The sequence below is a fragment of the Coenobita brevimanus genome, chromosome 46, assembly GCF_032717465.1.
Source record: "Coenobita brevimanus isolate Jiangsu-jjx chromosome 46, ASM3271746v2, whole genome shotgun sequence".
Classification (NCBI taxonomy): Eukaryota; Metazoa; Arthropoda; class Malacostraca; order Decapoda; family Coenobitidae; genus Coenobita; species Coenobita brevimanus.
The window spans coordinates 2,799,939-2,825,738 of record NC_136999.1 but is presented as its reverse complement, the minus strand read 5'-3'; the positions used below and the strand labels follow the sequence as shown (position 1 = coordinate 2,825,738).

Here is a 25,800-nt window from a genome sequence, read left to right as displayed (position 1 = left end):
ATTCTGCATTAAGTAAATCTTCCCTGGAATTTTCCACTGATTTCATCCGTTGAAATAAGCCCTATGCCGTATTCTTATACCAAATAATATATACAAAAAAGAAATAAGGTAAGTGATAGTGCCATACACCTGGAATTGGCTAATTATCACCTGACAACACCTCACGTGCACTCGTTCGCTAATTTTCGCTGTTTATTTCCCCTTTAAATATGCCGTATAATCTATTTTCGTAATAAATATACATATAAGGAGGGAAGGGAGAAGCCTAAGTGATATTTACATTCACCTGGAACTATCTAATTTATTATGTATTGTCTAGTTTTCCTGCCAGTCATTTCATTGCTATATATTAGCAGGTCTCACAGGGTTGAAGTTGGTAGTATTGCACTCACCCTAGCCAGGCGGCAGGAGGCCATTACTATCAGTTCACTGTCGTCTTTGAAAGTGGGAGTATGTCTGATTTGCTCCTGCTAACTTCCGCCGCTTTCTAGCCCCATGCAAAGGGCCCTGTGACCCTTACCCCCTACTAAACCTCGTGTGGAAAGAGGTAAAGGGCTGACAATTGATAAAGAGTGACTATGATCTTTTTATTGAGTAAAACAGTGCAAGTGGAATTGTAAATAATGTGTAAACAGCAAGTGAAAGCAATGAATATAAATATAAGTGAACAATGGAAAATAGTTTTATAAGTTACTTCAAGTGACAGTGCATAACACAGTATAAATAAAATAGAAGTGTAAATAATGTAAATAAAATAGAGAACGTAAACAGAAATGTAAATGAGTGGTATTATAAGAATACGAGTATACAGTATATACCAGGAGTAATGAAAGTGAAAGTTTCACTCTAGCATGTATGAATACTATGAGTTATGAGAGTGTAGGTGAAAGTTACATTCACTCTCAATGCTAGTATACAGGACGAGAAAGAAATTGAATCCCTACAGTGACAGTAAACTACTATTACTGAAGGAAACTTATGGATAAAGACTGTAGATATATATAAGTGTTATATAGTAACAGAAATATAAACTGTGAGTGCTTTTATGAATAATAGACAACACTAGTGACGAACAATCGGAAGTGGGATGGTCATAAGGCCTCGTAATTTTCATTGCTTTCACAGTGTTTTTTTTTGGGGGGTATGGATTCCAAACTATTTGAGAATCATAGATTAGTGTTTCTAGTGATAATATCAGGCTGTGGTAATCATATTACGAGTTGTCGGGAAGTGTAAAGTGTAGACTTTGTTACCCAACTTCAGAGGTCTCCACAAGTCCTACGGTACTCGACGAAGGCTCGACAAACTCCCAAGGAGAAAGCTGAAGGTATGTGCCATAAGTATATGTGATTTTAATATTCTAGGACTAATAACTGATTTTTGGCAAATACCGTATTTTTAGAGAGTCTGTCGGAGCGCGAATATGCCTGCGGGAGCCGCAAGTCAAAGCTAAACAAGCCCGCGGTTTAAGGGTTAACATAGTTGGAGGAGGTTATGTATTCACCAATGTTTGCCTGTTTGTTTGTCCACACATCTCCAAAAATTCTCAATGAATTTCAATGAAATTTTGTGGAAGGGTGGTCCATGGACCAAGAAAGAATTGATTAAATTTTAGAGCAGATCCGGATATGGATCCAGAGTATCCAGCACAATATCTCCAAAAGTTCTCAATGAATTTCAATGAAATTTTGTGGAAGGGTTGGCCATAGGCCAAGAAAAAATTGATTAAAGTTTGGGGCGGATCCGGATCAAATGTACCCCACACAATATCTCTGAAAGTTCTCAATGAATTTCAGTAAGATTTTGTTTAAGAGTGGGCCATGGGTCAAGGAACAGTTGATTAAATTTGGGGGTAGATCCAGATCCTTTGTTCTTCACACAATTTCTCCACGAATCCGGATCCGGATCCTTTTTAATGACAGTGGCATTGGTGGAGGTATGTGCTTTCTGAGTGCTTTCTAGTTAGTTATGTTTCCTTTCTTGAGGAAAATTTAAATCGTATGAGACATCTGTGGAACTGTAGGTAATTAGACCACTGTCACATGTGGTTGTGTGGCCCATTTTTCTTGGGTACCCAAATGATAATTCTCCTCCTTATGTTCTTTACTGTCTGTGTTTTGGGATCCTATCTACCCCATGTAAGTGGGAAAGAGGTTCAGGAGGAGGAGGAGGAGGCTGTTTTTACTAGGCACACTGTGATAGCTTTCCTACTTTTGTACATGAATGTTCCTCTTTCTGGATCTTTCCTTTGTATGTCAGTGGTAAAAAGGGTTGTAATGATAATATATATTTAGTGAAGACCCACCCACCACTGCCTTTACTATTCTTGTTTCTGGAACCTTCCCAGCCCCATTTATGTAAGGGAGAAAGAGTTATGTTGATGATGATGATTGAGTCATGGCCCACCCCCAACTGGCCAGGTTAGACTCGTTCGGTCACAACCAGCCAGCCCAGAGTTCCTGCAGAGTGCGAAGGAGGCCCACCGGGTGTATCAGAAATACCAGACCACCATCCACAGGGACACCAGGGACAAGTGTAACGAGCAGCAGTATAAGCGCTTCCTCTGTAATTCACCCCTAGAGGTAGCGCTTCCATAGTGATTTGATCTAAACAAGGATTGTGGGGATGGTCCGTCTTTATGCTTATGTGTTGTATTTTGTTGCATATATTTAATTTAATGTTTGTTCCTTCATTTTATTTTACGTGGTATCTCTAAAGCATGTTCATTTTGTTCCATGTGTTGTCTTTCACCCCTAAACCGCTACAGTCCAGTGGCATCCTTTTTGTTTTGTATTGTTCTTGCTAGCTCCAGATAGTTTTATTGAGTTTATGATTGCCACCCCAAACGGGATTGAGGCGTCTGGCAATAGATAGATAGATGATTGTCTTTTCAAACTAGAGGGGTTAGATTGTAACTTTCATTATCCCCTTCACTTCTGGTGTACTCTCCTAAACTTAATGAAATTATCTGGTAGCACCAAGAAAAAATTTAAAATATAGTACATGTCCTCAGACTGAATGGGCTGATACATAGAATACTTTATGTTTTCACCATCCCCATAACTCCTGCAGGTTTTGTTCTTTGTCTTTTATTTCAGGTTATCTAAAGGGGCCATTCGACCAGGAAGCTCAGAACCATAATTTTGTTGTAAAACAGTTTAACCTATATATTTTGTATGAAACAAATGCACATATTACTTATGTAATATGTGAAAAATAAACACACAGAAGCATTATGTGGCTGGTGACAGTAATTTTATCTGGAAATGTTAATGGATATGACTACAGTACAGTTCTGTATATTTATCAACACAGAAGTGTGAAGAGCATACAAACTTTAAAGCATTTAATCTGATGTGGTGATATAGAGCTGAAATAGTTTATGTACTACAGATTCACTTGTGAATCATTGTTTCTACTTGCCCTGTAATCCTGCCAATATGGGAAGAAAGTTGTAGCTTAAATTACTTGTTGTTCAGTGTTGATGTGGTATTTTGAAGCTTTGTTAGACTGTGCATTGAACAGTTTGTGATGACAGTTTTACACATACTGCTCATAAGAACACTAATCTACCAGCAGGTTGCTTTTGCTCAGTAGCAACTTCTTTTCAATGAGGGATGGGGGTATAAGGGAAGCAGAAACTTTGGCGCACTGGTGCACAATCATGAGTTCTGTTCACCCCCTAATCCTGCCCTTAGCTGTAGGAAAGTTGTAACCAGGGTTTAACATCAGATGGTTTCTTGGGAGTAGTTGGAAGCTTTTCAAGACAGCACAAGCAATAGTGTCAACAGCATCCTAACAAAATTTAGCAAAATTTGAATGTTGATGATGGTGGTAATGGAAGTACTGCTTTAGCAATGTATGATAGATTGCCATTCATTATGAAATTTTTGCTACAGCTTACCTGTAGCCAGGGTAAGAGTTTGACTTAAGCTCATGAGTACATTTGCACCATACTGCTGAACCTCACACGTTGTATGAGATTCAGTTATATTATCATACTGCTTAATAGTAAAATTGGAGCAATTGGGCATTTAGTTTATGCCCTCTAAATGACAGACATATTGAAGACCAATTGTGTAACAGGTAACTGAAAGATAAGTAGGTAAACCCAACTGAGAGTATCACTGTACCAACCTTATGGCAGGTCACTTTGGCAGAACAAAGTACCTGCATGTATTTTGTTGATGAGTGAGGCTGGTCACTCTAATCTTAAATGTCAGGACCAACTGCCTGGCCCTGGGCTCATACGCTTCTCATGGGGCAGTGTAGGATTGGATGATGGATGGATGTATATTTCCTTGAAAGTAAGAATCAGATACTTGATATTATGAATATTTTTACTAATTTTGTTCTTAATTTTGATACTCATATTTTTGGAAACACAAAACTGGTTCATTTTCCAAATGTTTCGATAATTTTTTATTTTGTGATACTCTTTGGCGTATCACAGTATTACGGAATTATAAATATATTATTTTTCTGTGTTGCCTGAATAAATTTACGAGATATGTCAGCAGCCATGTAATGTAATGTGTACAGATTTACTTTAGATACCATTTGCACAACTCTGAACTAAGTAAAGTTCATTGACCCCAAACAGTTGAAGCTGGTGAGGGTAAATCCACCTGAAGAAGCATTCAGGGGCACCTATAATGCTTCGTATGGTGTCTTTCGCAAGTATCAGCTGGAGATTCATCATGATACCGAGAGCGAATGTGACCAGATGTCCTACCAAGGCTTCCTGGTTGATGGGCCCCTCGTGGTACGCTGACTTGTAGGCTAAGTTTATTGTTGCCATTGGTTCATGCTAACACTAACGCTTTACACATGTTCACAGATACTGTACCACTTCTAATAGCCCATTCAAATACTGTATTGTCGGTTCTTTGGGGAAGGTTCGCTGCTACTCATCCTTCATTCTTCCCATAAAAAAAACTTTTTTTTTTGGCAGGTAATATGATTATGTACAGTATGTCTTCATACTAAATATTGCTCTTGCAAAGCAATAGCTATTTTGAAATACTGTAATACTAAGACATGCTCCACTTGGTATACTTTTTTTCACTTGCATTCCATTAATTATGGTATGTCTATGACAGGGTCATTTATTATTTTATTAGTTTGTGGTCACTTCTTTTTCAATTTTCTGTTTATCTTGTGTAAATGAAAGTGTTAGACACGAATGCATTTTCAGGGTGATAAACAAAAGACTGTTTGATTGTGGGGTTGAATCCAGAATTGCAAGGAACAGTTTGTTTGTTTGCTTGATTTTACACTGCTCTTCCATTAGATCCACTGACATATGATAAAAACACCACCACCCATAACAACAGATTGGAATATGATGTCCCTAGCCTATCACAGCAGAAACGATGAACCAAGTACTAGGAGATGTTTGAGAACTGCTCAGGGTCAGCCCTCTGCTTGTGTTTTGTAAGTGTGCAACACGCCCTTGGACGATGAGGATGCGTTTGAAAAAAAAATATCACTCACATAAAAATTTATTATATATCATCAGTTATAACATGGGTTCATTGAGGGTACGCTTTTGGCCAAGGGTCACCTACCCAACAAAGTCTGAAAACAAGTTTCCACCTCACCTAAACCTCACTGCACTGCACTTCCCTTGCTGCTTACTACCAGATACAGGCCTAACAGTTAGTTTCCAACTCATGTAAGCTGGTAGTCATTTCACTTGACACTGCACTTGCTGTGTGAACTTCCAAACCACACTGTTGTTCCATCACTGACACTGATAAACCCGATATTGGCTGAGTTCAAAGGTCATCTCAGAACAAACAAATGACCAAGCTTGTGTGTCGGTGATTATATAAGCCAAAACAGTGATTGTTCATTGATCAGTCAGACTTCTTACGGGATCATAATAGCCTAATTGCATAAGGAAAAAATATGATCATATGTAGAAAAAATGTCCTAACTTCTTGGTCATCATACATGCTATTCACCGTATAACAAGAGTCTGCCATATTATTGACCTTAGGAATGGGTTTCATAGTCTCTGTCCATAGTCAGATGTATGGGACTCATAACGTATGTGTGTGTGTTTGGATGTGGGAGTGAGTGAGTGCATGCAGAGCTCAGTCTTGCATTGGGACCCATATGAACTGATGGAATAATGCAGATACATGTGTAGGTGTTGTCAAGGAGGCTTGAATGAGGACCTCTAGCACTGAAGCTTGAAGGGGAAGGTAACATATAAACACTGACCCTTAAATAGGAGGCAGAAATGTTGTTTTCACTTATCTTTAATCCATTTTCTTTTTTAAAAGGAAGAGGTATTGTAAAAAACTCAGAACTGTTTGTAAACTAAGTAGTCAGTATAAGTTTAATGGGGCATTGGCTGATACTGGTACTGTGTTTTTAATTATTTAGGTGGTAGGTAGGGGTGCTTACCATCCACTCACTCATTATAGTGCTGCCCTCGGGTGTTTGCCCTTTCCTCTCCTCCTTCCTTATTTACTTCCTTCCTTTTCTATCTTTCTTTTCTTCATTCTTTCTTTATCCTTCTGCCTACACGGGTGACTTTACACTCCCTCTTCTGCCTTTCTTTACTTCATTCTTTCCTCTTTCTTCTGCCTGTGGGTGACTACACTGAGTGACAAGCCAAATGGTTTCCTGTACACCAGGAAACCATTTACTATGCTGGGTGGTAACCATATAACCAAATTGTGGCGCCTGGTGGTTTAGTGGGTACTTACGGCCCTCTAGTCGGATTGAGCTGATGACGGTTTATATCCAAGGGATGGTTGGGGTTTATTGCTCATGTAATGTCACTGAGGGATGAGTCAGGAGTTAAATGTCAGGACCAACTTGCCTAGCCCTGGGCCCCTACGCTCCTTCTGGGGCAACATAGGATTGGACGATGGATGGATGGATGAGTGATAGTGGGGCATTCATATGTTTAAGTTTGTGAGGTGAAGCCAGGATTCTGGGTGCTTGAATATTATTTGGCTCATTATACTGTGTATGCACATGATAGTTCACCCATATTTGTATTTCCTTTTTTCTGGATCCTGTCTTCAGATGGGAGGAAAGGCCAGGATAATGATTATGGTGTTATGATGGTGATGACATACTGATACATTGTGTAATATGTTTGTTGTGTTGGCATGAATCAGTAGGTAACATGTTGAGCAGAGAAACACTAAAGGGAGCATGGCTTTAAGTTAATAATGCTTTGAAGTGTTCATTAGTGCAGTCACTGTTTGGACATGGATTTTGCACTGAAGCATTGTGAAGTTGCATCATTGTTTATCTGTCTAGTTTGCCAATGTGAAAAGCATGATAGATTTAGTACTCAGTATTAAATTATTGTTTTATACTGGGGCTTTTCTGTGACAGTCAGGTATGATCAGTGGAATAGTGTTGACAGATAGCAGTGGCTTCAGTATAGGAAGCTTGTTTTTAAATTACCCTTTTGATTTTCTTTATTTCAATAAAATCTACAATAAATTATGGAAAGAGTGCTTTTTAGACTGCCACTGCCATATATAAAGCTGATTAGCCAGCTCTCCCAGTTTTAAGTAGCATTTGTATGGGAAAATTCTTATATTTTGAAATACATCCCTGACATAATTATAACAAAGACTTCCTGTATAGTGATGATCAGAATTTATGATTGAGTCTGTAGTCAATTAAATTTATTAGACTTCCTATATCATGACAGTTTTAGTCAGCTTCAGAGAGACTTTTTCTACTCTACTTTCCACTTCTTTTACACTTTGGTTATTGAGAGAGAAGGTGACTCCCAGTATGATGTTACAGTGATTGGAGAGAGACTGGAACTGGTGAGAGAGTTGAAATACCTGAGTACAGTGAAGAAAAGAGCGGAAAATGTGCAGAAGAAGTGGAAAGTAGAGTGACACAAGGAAGGAAAGTAGCTAGTGCTATGAAGGCCATGATAAGAAACAGAGGCTTGAGTGTTGTGGCAGCGTGAGGCTTACATGAAGGAGTGTTAGTGCCAACTTTAACATATGGGTGTGAGGCTCTGATGTGGCATGAAAATAAAAAGTCAAGAGTAAGAACTGTGGAGATGGGACTGCTGAAGAATGTATGTGGAATGGAGAGAGTGGATAGAATACGGAATAATGTGATTCATGAAAGATGCGGAGTGGGGAAGCCTGTGGACACCAGAATCGAAGAAGGTGTACTGAGATGGTATGGTCATATGGAGAGAATGGATAACAATAGAGTGGTGAAAAAGGTATATCTGAATTAATTTGAAGGAGAGAGGAGGCCAGGTAGGCCAAGAAGGTGGAGAGATATGGTGGACAAGTGTGAGGAAAAGAGGTATGGAAGTTGGTGTGGTTGAGGGACTGACCAGAGATCGTGCTGGCCGGATGAATTTTGTGTGGAGAAGCACATGACGAGGGATTTGGCACCTCTTTTTAACGTGACAGCATTCGGATTGACTCTGTCGGATAGGTATATATGAAGCTATAGTACATGGTGAAACCTTTTGGCCTATCAGATAGAGCCAGGATTCCGTGGGCTTGAATGATGAGTGATTGGAAGTGTGGCCCATTGAACTGGGCAGACTTTGGTTGTCTGGCGGCTGCTACTCCTCACCCCGCCTTAGGGTGGGAAAGGGGATCCTGATAATGATGACGGTGATGATGTAGACTTAAAATGGAGAGGTTTAGTGTAACATTCATTAAACTTTTCACCGTAAGAGATTTTTTCCTTAAGTGAATAAAATCATCTGGTGATAACATGAATAAAATAAAAGAGCTTGTCAAATTAATCCCTTCAGTGTGGTGATGTGCTTTATAATTTGGTTTTGCTATCATACGATGATTTTATTCAGCTTTGGAATGAGTTTGTGAACTGGAGGGATTAGATTTAGCCTTCATAAGCCCCTTCACTGCAAAAAATCTCTCCTAAGAATAAAAAAAATTGCTTAGTGGCAGAATGAGTTAAAAAAAAAAATAACATGAGATTAATAGAGCCTAATGTTCCTCACAGCCATGGAAACCCATATCCGGCCCTGATCAGGGTTATGGGTCCTTTCACCACCAGTACTGGCTGGATGGCCGTCTCATTGCTGTTGGAGTCCTTGACGTTCTCCCACACTGCATCTCATCAGTTTACCTCTACTATGATCCAGAGTTCTCATTTCTCTCCCTAGGAACTTATGCTTCATTAAGGTAATATTTACAGTTTGGGACAAATATTGGCCTATCGTTCCTTTGCATCTTCTACTCACTTAGAGAATGTCCATCACTTTCGTCCCTGACACATCATGTCTATGGCCAGAGAAACATACCAGTCCTCTCTCAGATTAGGAATATTAGTCATCAGAGGAGAGTGAGAAGCAGAAGAGGTGAAGCATAAGGCAAGCTTACATCTGCAGCTGTACATTTGGTAAGGTAAGTACAGTATAGTAATGAACTGAGTAGGCAGAACTGGAAGTGTTAATTTTCCATGTAATCTAATGTGCTATAAGCATGGGCATGGCTGTGTGTGTGTAAATTGCAGCCAGAGCTGGAAAAAAAGATTTTGATGTAATTTGACAGGGTGGTTAAAATTCAGTCACACTCAGGCACGTCACAATTTCATGTCAGTTGAAATTTTCTGAAAGGGTGTTTTGGCTCCTAATTGTTTCGAGTGGTTTTACAGCAGAATGGCCTGATAGGGCCATGAAGTCTTTGCTTCTGCATTGATGTATAAGTTGTTGGTTCCAAGCAAATCAGAGCATGGTTAAGAAACTGCTGTCATTTGAGAAAGTGTTGAGTATCCAAGTAGGGCCGCAAAGTGCTTGTTGATGCTGTACTTGAAGATGAAAGGTGATAATTCTTTTGTTCAGGTTTTCCTTATCTGAAGGAAAGATTGCTTTAATCAGGATTATTCTTCTAAATACTAATGTACTCAGAGGCATTCCTTTTTTCAGGACCACTGAGTTCAGGTTAGTATAGAATAAAACCCAATAAGTTTTGGACCACTGGACACTAATGAGCATTCTGCAATACAAATGTTTGCCAGAACTTTAAAACTACAGTGATCACGTTGAAATTCAGTGGAGGTGGTATCTGGCAGTCTGTGTCTAACAAATAACACAACCCCTTTAGCCTAAGGATTTTTTTTTTCCAGATTATTTTATATAGCAGAGGCGTGATATCTGTTTGTGAAAGGATTAGAGATGATCTCCATTAACCCTTATTTTCTGTTTCATTTTCTTTACCTTCTTAACCAGATCTCTCCTTGTCTTGCCTCCCCCCCCCCCCAAAAAAAAAAATGTTTTGCAGGCATACTGGCAGCCCACACACCTTTTCTCATGTATAGTGGGAAGACACAATAAATCTGCTGCTTTGTTGTTTATCATATTCAAAATTTGATTGCATTCATCAGGAATTCTGCTGAGGTTGAGATAGAAAGGGTTTCAATATATAGTACCGGTATTAGTTGTGTGAAGATAATTCAACTGCAATTGTGTCAGACATTTTTGAACAAACAAAAGTAGCACCACATTACAGTGAGAAAAATTCAGTAGGATGCTTGTTTTCGTGAAATTTGATTGAACCAGTGTTGTACTGCTGGATATTCTGCACTAGATGAGATCAGAGGTAATTCAGTTTGTACTTGAGATTATGATGACCTGATGGCACAATTACTTTTTTTTTTTTTTTTTTTTTTCATCATCTACAGTAAACTCCTGATTACTCGGTGTAATAGAGCCAAAGGCCTGCCAGTTACTGTCAAAATGCCAGATTATGCACAAGTTCCCCCTAGGGACCCCTAACTCCCCAACCCTATAACAACTTATCCACTGTCTAACCCTACAAAATGCTTTGAAATGTCTAAAAACTGCTAATAGATGTTCCTAATAATAAAATACAATAATGTAGTGTCCATCCATCCCTCATCTAATCCAATGTTGCCCCATGAGGAGTGTAGGAGCCTAGGGCTAGGCAAGTTGGTCCTGACTTTTAAGATGAGAGTGGCCAGCCCCACTCATCCATGAGTGGCATTACGTGATCAATAAACCCCAACCAACCCTTAGATATAAACCTGCACAGGCTCAGTCCCATTGGAGTTCCTTAATTGCCCACTAAACCAACAGGTGCCATAATTTGGTTTTGTGGTTACCACCCAGCAAAGTAAATGGTTTCCTGGTGTACAGGAAACCATTTGGCTTGTCACATAGTCTAGGGTCACCCATAGACAGAAGGAAGAAGAAAGAATGACTTAAGAGGAAGGAAGGAGGGAAGGAAAGAAAGAAGAGAGGAAAGGCAGTCACCCGTGAGCAGCACTACATCGAGTGAGTGGATGGTGATCACTTCCTCTTTAGAAGCAAAATCATGTTGACGATAGGGATAATGTCAAAGTCCCTCAGTCAGGAACCCGTTTTCTTTCATCAGGCTGTACTGTTTAAACACACGCATTGTAAAACCCTCACCAAGCACATGTCTTGCATTATACAGCACTAAGGTAGGAGTACCGATGTCTGTACCATGCTGTTACAATAATAATGTTTTGGAAGAGACTAAAACTGCAATTTAGGCTCATTTGTACATCAGCATCATAGTGTTGGAGGAATACAATGGTGAGTGAGGGAACATCCATCTACCTGCTGCCAGCCAGTGAAAAATCTGCATTAGAATTCTTAGCCAATCAGAACTCATCTACTCCCTACCACTGCATCTCCCCTCCTTACCCACCACCAACACCCTGTGAGCTGTGCACCAACTGTCAACCCTTCCTCCCTCAACACTCCACCACTTTCATTTTACAGTACAATATAACCCCATTCTTTTTGTGTATTTCTTTATTTTCATTTTTTGTGACTGTGGCTGGATGTTTGATGACAACAACTGTCTCATGCTGGATGATAATGCACTTTCAGCCAGAAGAAAGGGTCCTTCATGTAGGATAATGTCAAAGATTTTATGCATACTGCCAGATACCATTTTAATTCAGCCATTTGCTACATCGTATAATGTCATATGGCGGATAATCGGGAGTTTACTGTATGGTACTGTATTTCTTCACTTAGAGTTATCATTACTGTAATATATGTGCAGTTGTTGCATTTCTTAATATTGCATTTCGGTTTCCATTGATTGCATTTCAATCTTCATGATTTTCTACATCAGTGATGTATATATTTTATTAAAATTTGTATGGTACCTGGAATAAATAACCAAAATGAAAAAAGTAGACTGCATGGAAATATTCAGCTATACCCTGTAGCCCTGAACACACAAGACATAATGTACTACCCCTCGGTACAGAAAGTGTTCATTGATGATCTGGTAAGTTTTAACCCCTTATTTTATTTTATTTTATTATTTTATTTTTTTAATAAATAGAAACCAAGTCAAAGAGTAAGATTGTATAAGCCAGAATAAAAGTGTTGAACATATAATTGCATATACTGGTGATACTGCAATGTATTATTAAAACTAGCACTGTTATATTGCCAGGAAATTTAGCTAATGTTTTCAAACTTCTACAGAGAACTTGCATTGACCCGTGAATTGCAACGTAAAACGCCAGCCTTGAAGTGGTATTATATGGGCTTCTACATTCACTCCTGTCCAAAGATGCGATACAAAGGCAGATACACTCCATCATACCTCTTGTGTCCAGAAACCTATGTGTGGGTGCCCATTGAAATGGCTGTCCCTAAGCTAGATGTCTCTAAATATTCAAGGTTCAATGATGATCCTGCGGCTATAGATGTTAATGGCCAAGTGGATGTTAATAAGGTAAGTTTGTTTGTGTTGTCTTGAATGCTTTAAGAAAACAGTCCTCCTGACCTGGGGCTTGGGGGGGGATATTTTTAAGATGGTACAGGATGGGGACACTCACCATCCACTCACTCAATGTAGTGCTGCTCTCAGGTGCCTGCCCTGTCCTCTCTTCCTTCCTTCTTTCCTCTTCCTTCTGACTGTGGGTGGCTGTACACTGAGTGACAAGCCAAATGGTTTCCTGTACACCAGGGAAACCATTTACCACTCTGGATGGAACCATATAACCAAATTATAGCGCCTGGTGGTTTAGTGAGTAATTGCGGTGCTCCAGTCGGACCGAGCCAGTGCAGGTTTATATGCAAGGGGTAGTTGGGATTTATTGCTCACGTGATGCCACTTGGGGATGAGCGAGGATGGTAATTCTTATCTTAAATGTCTAACCCCAGGCTCCTACGCTCCTCATGGGGCAGCATTGAATTTGATGATGATGTTGATACAGTAGTGTGTTTCTCTCATGAATACCATATGTTCATACCCTGCTAAGGTTCCTTCAGTAACATATACACTCTCTCACTTACAAACACATCCACTCCAATGTCAAAAATACCGCTCCAGCATCAGAAGCACATCCACTCCAGTGTCACAAACACACCCACTGCAATATCACAAACACACTCCAACAAACACACCCACTCCAACATCACAAACATATCCACTCCAACATGACAGATATATCCACTCGAGCATCACAAACATATCCACTCGAGCATCACAGACATATCCACTCCAACATCACAAACATATCCACTCCAGCATCACAGACACATCCACTCCAGCATCACAGACACATCCACTCCAACATCACAGCACATCCACTCCGGCATCAGAGACACATCCACTCCAGCATCACAGACACATCCACTCCAGCATCACAGACACATCCACTCCAGCATCACAGACACATCCACTCCGGCATCACAGACACATCCACTCCAGCAGGGGTGGGTAGATCACTTCCCCAGTGACTGGCAGTGGTGTTTCTCGTCTGTAGGACTCAGTTGTCCTTCAGGATCCATAAAAAAAACATGGGTTGAAACTGGTAAGTCTGGGTCATAGGTAACAAAAGAGTTTTAATAGGCAGTTTTTCTACAATTTATAGTGGGATTAATAGCATAAAGGAACTTAAATAGAAGAACTCTGTATTGTCATGTACTGTAGTGTTTTCTCACTTTAATTTGTTTCAGTTCTATAAAGTTATTTTGAAGTAAGAGAAGTGTGTGTATGTGCTTGTGGTTTTAGCCGATAATCACAAACCATAAGCTCTCACATAAAGCTGTTTAATTTTAAGTAGCATTTTGTGTGGTCAGACATCAAACACAGGGGTGAAAACTGACTGTACTTATATTTTCAGACCCCATCATTGTTGATAAGTTGTTAGTGTTTCATAAGTAACTGCAGTATGGTACTGTACTTTTATTTTCAGGTACCAGTTTGTCATTGTTCATTGGTTGATAATAATTCAGTAACTGCTTATATGTTCAGATACTCTTTGTCATTATTCGGTGGTTACTGTAGTGGTTCAATAATTATTTTCAGATCCCCATCTTACACGAAAACACGTTCCTACCCTACGGCACTTACCACCAGCTGTACCCTGATGACGATGATGATGAGGAAGTGAGGGAATATGCCGCTTATGTTGGCAGCAAGACTGCCTACAACATGCTCTTGTACCGAAGTTGAAATTAGGCAGAATAGTACCAAATGATTACTAATATTATTATCAGAAAATACTTCACATGGATAATTCTTGCTATCTCAAGGCAATTGTATTTATGTAAAGGAAATGTTTTGAACTGGGGGGTTAGATATAGCCTTTTTATTGTTGCTGTGGTCCCCAGCTCATCTGAATAGTGGACGCAATAGACTGCAGGCTGAAGTTGCCATTCTCCTGCGGTCCACCATCTTCATTTCGGGAATAGGGAGGGGGTTGAGGGGCATTTGCTTAACCGAGCATATTGATGTTACCACATGATGGTATCAACACCAGCCTCATGAAACCTCTTATTACCTTTCTAAGTAAAATTGCCTGAAGATGGGAAGAATAAATGAGAATGATTCATCTGATCGAAGAGGTTAAATGCTCTGCAGTGGTGAACAGATACTAATTAAGTTTTCTGCTGTCATTTGATTATAACATGGTGATCTCTCAGTATTGTAATTTACACTAAGCAGTTTGAGTACTGTACAGTACAGCGTAATGTTATTTTCTTGTTGCTGTATTTACCACTACTTTAATCTTTTCAGCCAGGCTGCATCATTTTATATTTGCTGCCTCTTGATAATTTTACTCTGTTTAGGAAGATCATTCACACTGAATGTGTTCCTGAAGGCTGTATCAAACCTTTCCAGTTGCGAAGTCTCTCCTAAACTAAATTAAATAGTCAAGGGGTAGCAGCTTTAAAATAAAAAAGGCATCCTCTGGAAGAAGGGGTTAATACATTATCAAGCATCACAGTATGATAAGAGAATATAACATTCTTCTTAAAGGGGTGAGAATGTGTGGTAAAATTTCCATGACAAATCATAATGGCACTGTGTATAAACTTACTGTTTACATTGACAAAAGTAATGAGACAGTCACATTATAAGAAGTAAGTTACTCATTACTCTGGTTCTGTTTTAGGTACAGTTCACACCATGCGTGGTTAGGTATATATATCTGTTAGAAGAGAATAAATCCTGTAGGAATTTATAGTTGCCCCACTTAACCCCTTTAATCCAGTGACATATATTTGAAAATCATTCTTGTTTCTTTCACCTTTCATTCAGCTTTGTAAAGAAAGTGGATTGTTGAGCAGCTTAATGAATGCCGTATCAGTATTTTTGAGCAGGTTAATGAATGCTGTATCACACCTTTCCAGTTTGAAATTTCTTTCCAAAGATGAATAATATTAGATGGCACCATGAAGTAAAAGGAAAATGATTGGACTCAAGGGGTTAAAGGAAAAATAAAGTCTGAACTGGAAGTGTAAGATAATTTTCATCATAAGATGTAGTGTGGCCCATTGGACTGGGCAAACTTGGGATGTCTGGATGTTGCTACTTCTCACCCTGCCTCAGGGTGGGACAGGAGGTCCGGATGATGATGATGGTAAGATGTACTATAACCCCAATATTTTTCATAAATTGGGCTATTAGTAACAGAACCTACTTTGTACCAAAATGAAAAGTACCAGTAATCAGAAAAAATGTACTAAAGCCTTTCATCTTTCAAAATGTTTCAGTCAGAGTGATGACCTTGCATCTGTTTGATTCCCAAGAGGAAGTTTTTTTTATCATGCAATATGGTCAAGGGAAGTAGGCTGACCCAACTACCAATGTACTGGACTCTGGTAACCTATCCACAGGTCCCTACACCTTGAAGGGGCTTGTATGAGATTAGTTGTTACTATTTCTTCTCCAGTATGTCTAGTACGTACTTGAGTGCCTTCCAGATATGTGAAGCATGGGGAAACCACTAGTATGCTTAACTTAAGAAAGCTGTCATGTCTATTGATCCATCGCCAGATACCTCAGTCCCATAATGGGTGGCCATGTCACTACCCTACCCCCTAGCTCACACACCCCTCTCTCATATACCTCTCCACACCATTGCTCCATCTCATCCTCGGCCTCCTCCTCCCTCTCCCCCTTCCACCTTACTCATCACATACACTCTCCATGTTATTCTCTCACACTATCCTCCCCACATGGCCAAACCACCTCAGTGTATTTCTCCTAATGCATTCTGTCACATCCACATCCACGCCACGAAGCTCCTTCACTTCTGCATTTGTCAGTCTGTCTCTTCATGTAACTCCAGATGCTCCTCTCAGATAACTCATTTCCACTGCTCTCACTCTTGACTTGTGTCCTCCAACATGGTCCAAGCTTCACTTCCTCATGTTAGAGGTGGTATCACAGTACTATCATGGGGCGACTTTTTTACTTCCATGCTCACATTCCTATTTCATATCACTGTTTTCAAAGAACCAGCAACTTTCTTCTTTGTTGCACCTTTTCAAGCACTTCATCCTCCAAACTTCTGTCATTCCTCATCACACTACCCAAGTACGTAAATGCACTCACATTTTCCATTTCCTCATCATTCAACCTCACTGTATCTTCCCTACATTCACCTTTTGATTCCATTTCTTACACGTTCTCCCAGACTCATTCACTAAACCTTGCAGTTCCCCTTTGTCTTCACTTAACCATACAGTATCATCTGCAAACGACAGAACAGGATGTTTCCAAATGCCGCCCCCTCTCATTAGGGCAGCTCCAACATCCACTGCCCTACCTTATGCCTCTTTTATAACCCCATCTGTATAAAGATTGAACAGACATGGAGACATGACACATCCCTGTTTTAGTCCAACGTTCAGATAGAAATATTCACTCAGTTCACTAACCACATGCACTGCAGCCTTAGCACCCTTGTACATATTCTTCACGTCATTCAGCAACTTTCCATTTATTCCATATATTCTTAGTATTTTATGCATTCCTTGTCAATCCACCCTGTCATATGCTTTCTCCAGATTCATGAAGGTTGCTTACAACTTCATTTCCTTCTCTAGAAACTTTTCCACCAAAGACCTAAGAATGAATATCTGATCTGCACAACCTCTTCCCTTCCTAAAACCTCTCTGTTCTTCTCCAACTAATTCTTCTGTTATTTCCCTAACTTTGTCAATAAGTATCTTGCCATATACTTTTTCTATTACACTAAGAAGACAAATGTCCCTATGATTACCACACAGTTCTTTTTCCCCTTTTCCTTTGTACAGGGGAATAATTATACTTGACATACAGGGGAATAATTATACCTGACATCCAGTCTTCCAGGACTCTACCTTCCTCTCAGACAATCTGCACATCTTCCATGTCCATTCTACTACTATCTCTCCCCCATGCTTCAGCATTTCACCGCACATTCCATCCATCATGTACTTGTTACAGTAGGTATGCACAGTACGCGAGGACCTATTTTTTATAGAATTTTAGTGTATTTTTTTTAATAGTACGCGAATTGAACTTGTAATAGACGAGACAGCAGCGAAGAGTGGCCCAAATCTGGGGTTACCCCAAGCACACGACATTGCCATTCCAAGACGAGCCAACGGTTGCCTACGCTGCGCCCACCTTGTGACCAGTGATGGAGAGTGGAGACTTGTCAATGATGGGGATCAGCCAGGTACTGTGTGCCCTAGATAAATTCAAAGAAGAATTCAAGGACATCTAACACTGTCAGTTGCTAGTGGAGGGTGTGATGATTTCACTGGACAAAACCTGCTGCCACACAGACAGGCACAACCAGGAGGTTAACAGAAGGAAGCAAACCCTCATCACCCGTTACCTGCGGCCTCAAGAAAGTGAGGAATCATTCCCTTCAACATCAGAAAAGCCATATCCTGGGGAGGATCAAGAGGATGATGCAATGTCTGAGGTGGCAGAAATAGACTTTGAAGGGTTTATGAACGAAGTGAGTGTATTAGCTAGTGAAAGTGTCGAAAGTGCTGGTGACGAGAGTGGTGAGGAAGGTGGTGTGTCAAGTGGTGTGGTGGGTGGTGCAGGAGGTGCACGCTAGGTGCCTCACCCTGCCTCGAATCCCATTCTTACGTCCATCAAGCCTGTTGTCCTCTTGGGTTAAGGTGAGCAGCCATATTCTTGTTGGTTTAGTTAAGCCATATCCTCGTTGATTTAGTAAAGCCATAATCTTAATGGTTTACTTTATCTTAGGTAATATGTCTTGGATAGTTTCCCCGTACAGTACAATACTTAGGTCTGAAAGGAGTCTCAAGGGTTACCAATGAAGAGGGGAGCTGCCCATATGTAATTTTTCCCATAAGTTTATGTATTCACAGTACGCGAAATCCTAGTATGCCACCTTTTTTGCCGCCCATAAACTCGCGTACTGTGCATACCTACTATATTCCTGCTGTGTTCAGATGATTTTTATTAAGTTTAAGGGAGACATTTTGCTCAAGAGGGGTTAGATAAAGCCTACATATACCATACCATTTCATTGTCATAGGTTTTTCCTAGACTGAATAAAATCCTCTGGACTTGGCAAAAACAAAATGAAAGGTATGCCAGCAGACTGAAGGAGTTAACCCCTTATAGCATTCGCGATGGTGCTGGAGAAGGACACCTTCACATGGTGGCACTGATGTTGCTGTGTGGCTCCACTACATGGTTATATAAGCATCCGTCAGTCCCTATCCATGGAGAGGTGGAGGATGGTTACAGGAAGAGGGCAACTTCAGCCTACAGTCCAGTGGGTTCACATACAAATGAACCTGAGGCTACAAACTACTACTAGCATTCCAGGCACTTGGTAGGCTTTTGATATTGATAGCCTTAACCCATCAAACCTGGGAAGATCTTTTTCATTTTTTTCTTGCTGTCATGATGATTTGTTTTGACAGGTTGAACTTTTCATACTGGAGGGGTTAGATATACCCTTGAGAGATCTTTCCCAGGTTAAATAAAACCCTGATACTTTAAGAAAAAACTAAATTTCACCTGGATTCAAGAAGTGAAATATTCCACACCAAATTAGTGATTGTCTTCCTTGTCAGTGCATCTCAGGTAGTTGGGAATATGGTATGTAGTGGTTCAGATGCCCAAGTTGGAGTGATGGAATTGACGTGCGTGAAGTGTCTATCTCCAAGATGTTACCAAAGGTTTTTCAGTAATGCATTGTTACCAAGGGAAGTAGGCTGGACATTTACCATTAAATAAACTGGGCAACCGTAACCTAGCCTTGGGCCCATACTCGTCAGAGGGGGTTATATGGGATTGACCATCGCCAAATACAGTGTGTAGATTGCAGAAGTACAAAGTCATGCATGTTTTAGTAAAAATTTTGCAGTATTTTGTACATAAATGCAAGAATCTAATGTGGAGTTTCTAGATGATTTCATATGAGATTTTGGTGCCAGAACATCTTATTGACCCAAAGTTCATTTTGTTTTGTTATTGTTACTGCCACATGACTTCAAGATTAGGAAGTCTGGCTCCAGCTTCCCTCTGGGTTTTTTCAGGTACACATGGGCCTGCATGGTTGGAAAACCTACCTTCTCAGCACAACACTCACTGTTATTCCCTCCCTTACTGTCTGGTCATGCTGAGATTTGCCAGGATGTTGTGTTCAAACAAAAAATCAAGAATTGAATGGATTATTAATTTTATCATTCTGGACCTGATGGTTTTATATATGCCTGGTATATAATTATACAATACTTGTAAGGTACACAGTGTGAGCCAACAGTATATACATTTGGAGGCAGAATATTGTGAATACTGCAAATTATTATGTTTGGCTCCACAAGAGCACTAGCATGTTGCCTTGCACGTGCTCAGATATGAGAAAAGGAAAATACAGTCATTCCTCGTAAATCGCGGCAATTTGGGTCTGAACCACTTCCGTGATTTACGAATTCCCTGATTTATGAATAATAACTTTTATGTGAAAAATTAATTTGCGTCTTGACTTTGGCCAACCCACCCGCACAGCATCCTACCTACACCTATCTAGGCCCCATCAAACACAAACATACAAATTTAGGAGTATTCAGTGCATGTATTAAATAGAATTAAGCAGTGATAAGGAATCTCACCTTAATCCTATGATGAAATTACTTAAGTGAATGGAGTGGGGTGGTGTTGGGAAGAACTCTTTCTTCCCTAACTCTTTTGCCAGCTTTGAAAACTTCTGTCCCTTCTCAACATGACAAATGAGCTCCAAACGTTGACTGTACGACGACGGCGGCAGCTTCTTGACGCCATACTGCTTAGAGCGCATCATCGGGGGGTCGGAAGGGGCCATGGCAGGTAGGAGACGGGGGGAAGTTGCACAAAACAGCAGGTAGCTCTCATGCTCCACGGCAGCGGTCTGTAGTGTGTGGACTGGCGGGACAACAACAACAACAACGTGGCGGCATTAGTATGCACACTTGCCACCAGGGACATATGATGATTGGATGTTGGGTCGCAATTTTCAGTTTGAATGCTGCGGTTTATGGTGTTCCTCAGAAAAGGCCCACTTGGTTGCCTACTCTGTTTTTTTTATTGAGGCGAAGATGCACTTGACAGGTTGATGATGACTGGCTGAATGCAACATGTTCAAAAAAGTATTTACTAACCCAAATTTCCCCCTCAGATATTTGTTGTCAGTTAATAATGTTAGATTATGAAGTAATGTTGCATTCAGCCAATAATCACGAACATGTCAAGTGCATCTTCGCCTCGATAAAAAAAACTGAGAATTGGTCCGTGATTTTCATGACTTAACAGTGATATACGGTTGCCAGCAGTCTGACGGCCATTTAGCCGTGATTCACGAATCCGTGCTTTATGAACGCGATTTACGAGGATTGACATCACTTGTGTATTGTATTATATGTAAATGAAATACAGTAGATATTCTAGGCACTGTTATCCAAACAGCATCCAATGAACTCAGCCAATTTACCTCAGAAGTAAAGAGCAACAGATTTATTTGCTCTCTGCCTTGATTTTCTTTTTTCCACGTCACTATAGATTTTTACTTTGTAAATTTCACTTCCTTTTATTTTATTCACTAACTCTATTCTGTTAGAAAACCTCTAATGTTATGCCAGCGTACATTGGTGTGTGTGTATATATATATATATATATATATATATATATATATATATATATAAAATTCTTGCTACTTCCAGATCCTTTCATTCATCTTATGGGACACTTTTTGAACTGGAGGGGTTAGTTGTAGCCCTTATTAGCTCTTTCAGTATGTGAAATGGTTTGTAATTGCCTGAGTACATCAGCATTAGGCCCAACTGATCAGCCATTTATGAGTTATACAGTACTTCCAATCAAATTAAACCAATTAGCACCAATGGTGGAATGGTTCTGTATATCAACTTTTCCATTCTGATAATGCCTTTCTTATGTTACTGTAGCTACTTTCAGAGACTATTCAGTTTAGGAGCAATGATTTGAACAGGAGGAATAACATATAGTCTTCATTCATTTCTTTACTGTGAGAGATGTTTCCCAAGGTGAATAAACTGGATGAAGCAGGAGTAAACTACAAATTTGTTACCGAATTCAAGGACTTTGGAATGCGTAAATGTGGTGCAAGCCAATGTAAGCTTCAGATAGTGGAATTTGCAATTACTGTATCCATCAAATTACAGCTCACCACAATATTGCATAATGAGATACTGTACTGTACCGTTTTAATTTTTTATCAAAAAATTTCATTCAGCTTTATCCTAAAATGTATCTAGAATATATCACCAGCAATAAATTATGAGTGATTTGGACTGAGATATTTGTAAACCCTTAGGACTCTTGGTTAGATTTTAAATGTAGAAGCCCCGTTGAACTTGAGTGCTTTCCTGTATTTTCACATTTATGGGAGTTCTCTTGATGCATGCAGCGAGATCAAGGGTGGAACTTCATGCTGTGTACTGATGTATTGCATTAGTCTCATTGCCCTACACAGTTTTAGACACATGGTGGTCTAGTGAGTTATAGTGCTTTAAGTGGATGTGACCCAGAACTGGTGGTTGTGGTTGATTGCTCTTGTAATGCCGTGGCGAACAGTGTCCCTCTCACCTTCAGTGTCTTGACGGAGCAGTCCAGCCCCGGCCATTTACATTCGTAATTGGACAGTACTGGGATAAAGGATGGCTCATTGGATAATGCAGAGTGCAGCTATAAAGATTTTTTTTTTTTTTCCTATGCAGATGGTTAGTGGTAGGTGGGGGCACTCACCATCCACTCACATGATGTAGTGTTGCTCTCGGGGTGACTGCCCTTTCCTCTCTCCCTTCCGTCCTGTTCTGTCCTTTTTCCTTCATTCTTTCCTCTTCCTTATGCCTACAGGTGACTCTACACTGAGTGACAAGCCAAATGGTTTCCTGTACACCAGGAAACCATTTACTATGCTGGGTGGCAACCATATAACCAAACTACGGCGCCTGGTAGTTTAGTGGGTAATTAAGGCGCTCCAATCGGATTGAGCCTGTGCAGGTTTATATCCAAGGGTTGGTTGGAGTTTAGTGCATAAATAATGTTACTCAGGGATGAGTAAGGCTGGTCACTCTCATCTTAAATGTCAGGACCAACTTGCCTAGCACTGGGCTCCTATGCTTTTTGTGGGGTAACACAGGATTAGATGATGATGATGATGATGCAGATGGTCATACATATAAGGTGGAGTCGAGATTTAAGGGACTCGCATGGTGAGTGGATGAGTTTGTGGTCAGTTCCACTGGGGAATGCTGTTGATTAGTTTTCTTTTCTACTGTATTTTACTTGTACAGTGAGTCCTTGATATACAAAAGGGATAAGGACCAAAAAAAACTATTGTAATTCGAAATTTCATACATCAGAACGATTTTCCCCATTGAAATATACATATAAATGGGGGGATGTGTCCCAGGACCCCCTCGGACCCCCACCTACACTTCACCCCCCCTATTAAGAAGTAAGCAATACCTTTATAGAACTGTAGAGAAGGAGGTGGCCATATTCTTGTACATCTCCTTTTTCTTCGTCACAGTCCCAATGGTGGAAACAGCAAGGCCTAAAGCACGCCCAATCTCCGAGACTCCCTGCCTCTCCTCATGGGGTCTTATAATTTCCAATTTCCTTTCCAAAATTAGAGTACGGTGCTGCTGCTGCATTGCAGCAGGCCCCCCCAATGCTGGAGATGATGCAGGACAATTGGGAGGCATGGCGAAACAATACGAAAAGGTGAAGGGCTGCAAAAATATCCTCACGTATAGCGAGGCTTTGAGGAGAGGAGGGATGTGGACTCAACTGAGAAGCACGCGAAAATTTGTTTACCAGAGAGGGGTTAGTTCGTTTCCTCTCGGCAAGCGAGTGCAGCGCTATGCACCTCACCCATTTTGAATTTTTTATGCAGTATTCCATTAACCCCTTCATAGCTGCTGGCCTTGAACAACACTTTACTGTTTTGGTGTCGGTGACGTTGAGTTAGGGCATCCTAAAAAAAAAATGCAAACAATTATGGGAAGGGAATGAGGGTCACTAGTGTGTTTACACAACCCTACTCTACCACCTCAAGCAGTCTGGCGTTCACAGTTCACTTCGTCCCAGTCATTTTCGGCCAATGTATACATGCTGATGTAACACGCATCCTATTTTTATTAATTCTTACATGAATCATAGCAAATCACAGGATGGGTTTAGGGGAAAAATAATAATAATAATAAAAAAAAAAAAGCCAGGTGTGCCACATGAGTCTTTTCACATATGTAAGAAAAAGAAATTGATTTTAAAACTTTGAAAAAATGGTCCCAAGGCCGACCACGGGAGCACGCAAATATCTGAACCCACTGCCATTGAGGGGGCTAAACATACGTTTTACTTTAAGCAGTAAAAGCACATTACCAAATCAGTTCTTCCTGATAGTCTGTTATATTTTTCAGATTATTTCTGGGTTGGTCCATACAGTAAACGTTTCTTACTAAATCTGTTTCCCTGTCATTTTTAGCTGTTCTGGTGTGACAACTCTTGTTTATTTCACTAAAATAATGGCGGAAAGGACTGTTCTTCCCTAAGTGTTTAACTAAACCTGGCCTAACCGAGTGTACCTGTACCTAATAATTTTAACCTAACCTAACCTCCAGTTGGGAAATTGGAACACGGTATCCATCTTTCAGCACGCTGAGTTTCTTCCACTGCACTGGAAACGATTGTAGGGGAAATTGACAATAATAACAGGAAGGAGATTTTTCAGCAAGAAAAAATAATTTGCCAAACTGAAAATTGTCAGAAAATTACAGAAACAAGCTGGAGGATTATGAATTGAATTGGTAAGGTCTTTCTGCTGCTTCAAATGTACAATGAAAGACACAAGTATCTTCCCAAAGTCTGACGAAAACAGCGTGGAAAAATCTAACCATTTGAAACACGCACTAGTAGAAACAGGGTTTTCATTGTATTTTGCCTGGTGTAAATTTTTATTCAGACTGAACTGGGAAGATAGTTGTGTCTTACATTGTACATTTACCAGTACTGTACATAAATCAATCTAACAGTACTTGTGTTTTGTTTCCACCAGATTAATCGTGATTTCAGACTATTCAGGCACTTCTTCACATCATATAGTCTGGATAATCGGGCTATGTCTGCATTTCCTTTTGTATCAAGTATTGATTTTCGTATCATCGAGACAGATATTTTCGTACTGTGGAATTTGTCCTATATTAATCGATTTCATACCATCGAAAATTCGTACTTCGGGTTTTCGTATTTCAAGGACTCACTGTACTTGCTTTCTGGGTCCTACCTTGGCCATCTTTAGGTGAGAAGAAGAGGCTGGGATGAATATGATGAATTACTATCAATTCTAAACTCAACGTTTCTCATGATATACTATGAAGATGCTTTGAAGTCAGAAATAAGTGTTTTCTAGTGTTTTTAACCCCTGAGCCTTGAACCAGAAGCAAGTCTCACTTAAAGTAGAATTTTGCCTGCATACATCCTGGCCTTTATTTGAGGACTGACTTTATGAGTGAGTTTGAAAATAGGCCAAGAGGATGGTGGATGGATAAGATAAGTGAGTGTGTAAGCTAGGTATAGAAACTGAGGTAGTTAGGGAACTGACAAGGGATGGAACAACCTGGTTGGATAAACTGTGTACAGAGAAGCAATGACAAGGGTCTGACAACTCTTAACATTCTATTCGCCAGATATATTCTAAATCCCTTAATATTCTATTCAGCAGATGTATTCTAAATGGCAGGTGAATGAAGTGTAGAGTGCCATTAATTAAGGCGCTCCAGCTGGATTGAGCCTAGGCAGGTTTATATCCAAGGGGTGGTTGGGATTTATTGCCCAAGTAATGCCACTCAGGGATAAGTGAGGCTGGTCACTCTCATAAATGTTGGGACCAACTTGCCTAGCACCAGGCTCCTACACTCCTCATGGGGCAACAATGGGTTAGATGATGGTGATAGTGGTGATGGATGTAGTGTACATCTATTTCCATCCATCATCCAATCCTATGTTG

At 40.1% G+C, this 25,800-nt stretch overlaps 1 protein-coding gene across 4 annotated transcripts in view; it reads left to right on the top strand.

Moving 5' to 3' along the window:
• The window catches only part of Ate1 (arginyltransferase 1), a 46,130-nt gene extending 30,362 nt beyond the window's left edge, over positions 1–15,768 (top strand). For all 4 annotated transcript variants that reach the window (XM_080271422.1, XM_080271423.1, XM_080271421.1 and 1 more), the window contains 4 exons: positions 2,421–2,582; positions 8,989–9,170; positions 12,479–12,731; positions 14,313–15,768. In XM_080271422.1, the coding sequence (XP_080127548.1) occupies positions 2,421–2,582; positions 8,989–9,170; positions 12,479–12,731; positions 14,313–14,459 (744 nt within the window). In that variant the 3' untranslated portion in view covers positions 14,460–15,768. The remainder of the gene's footprint in view (positions 1–2,420; positions 2,583–8,988; positions 9,171–12,478; positions 12,732–14,312) is intronic.
• Positions 15,769–25,800: the final 10,032 nt, after the last annotated feature.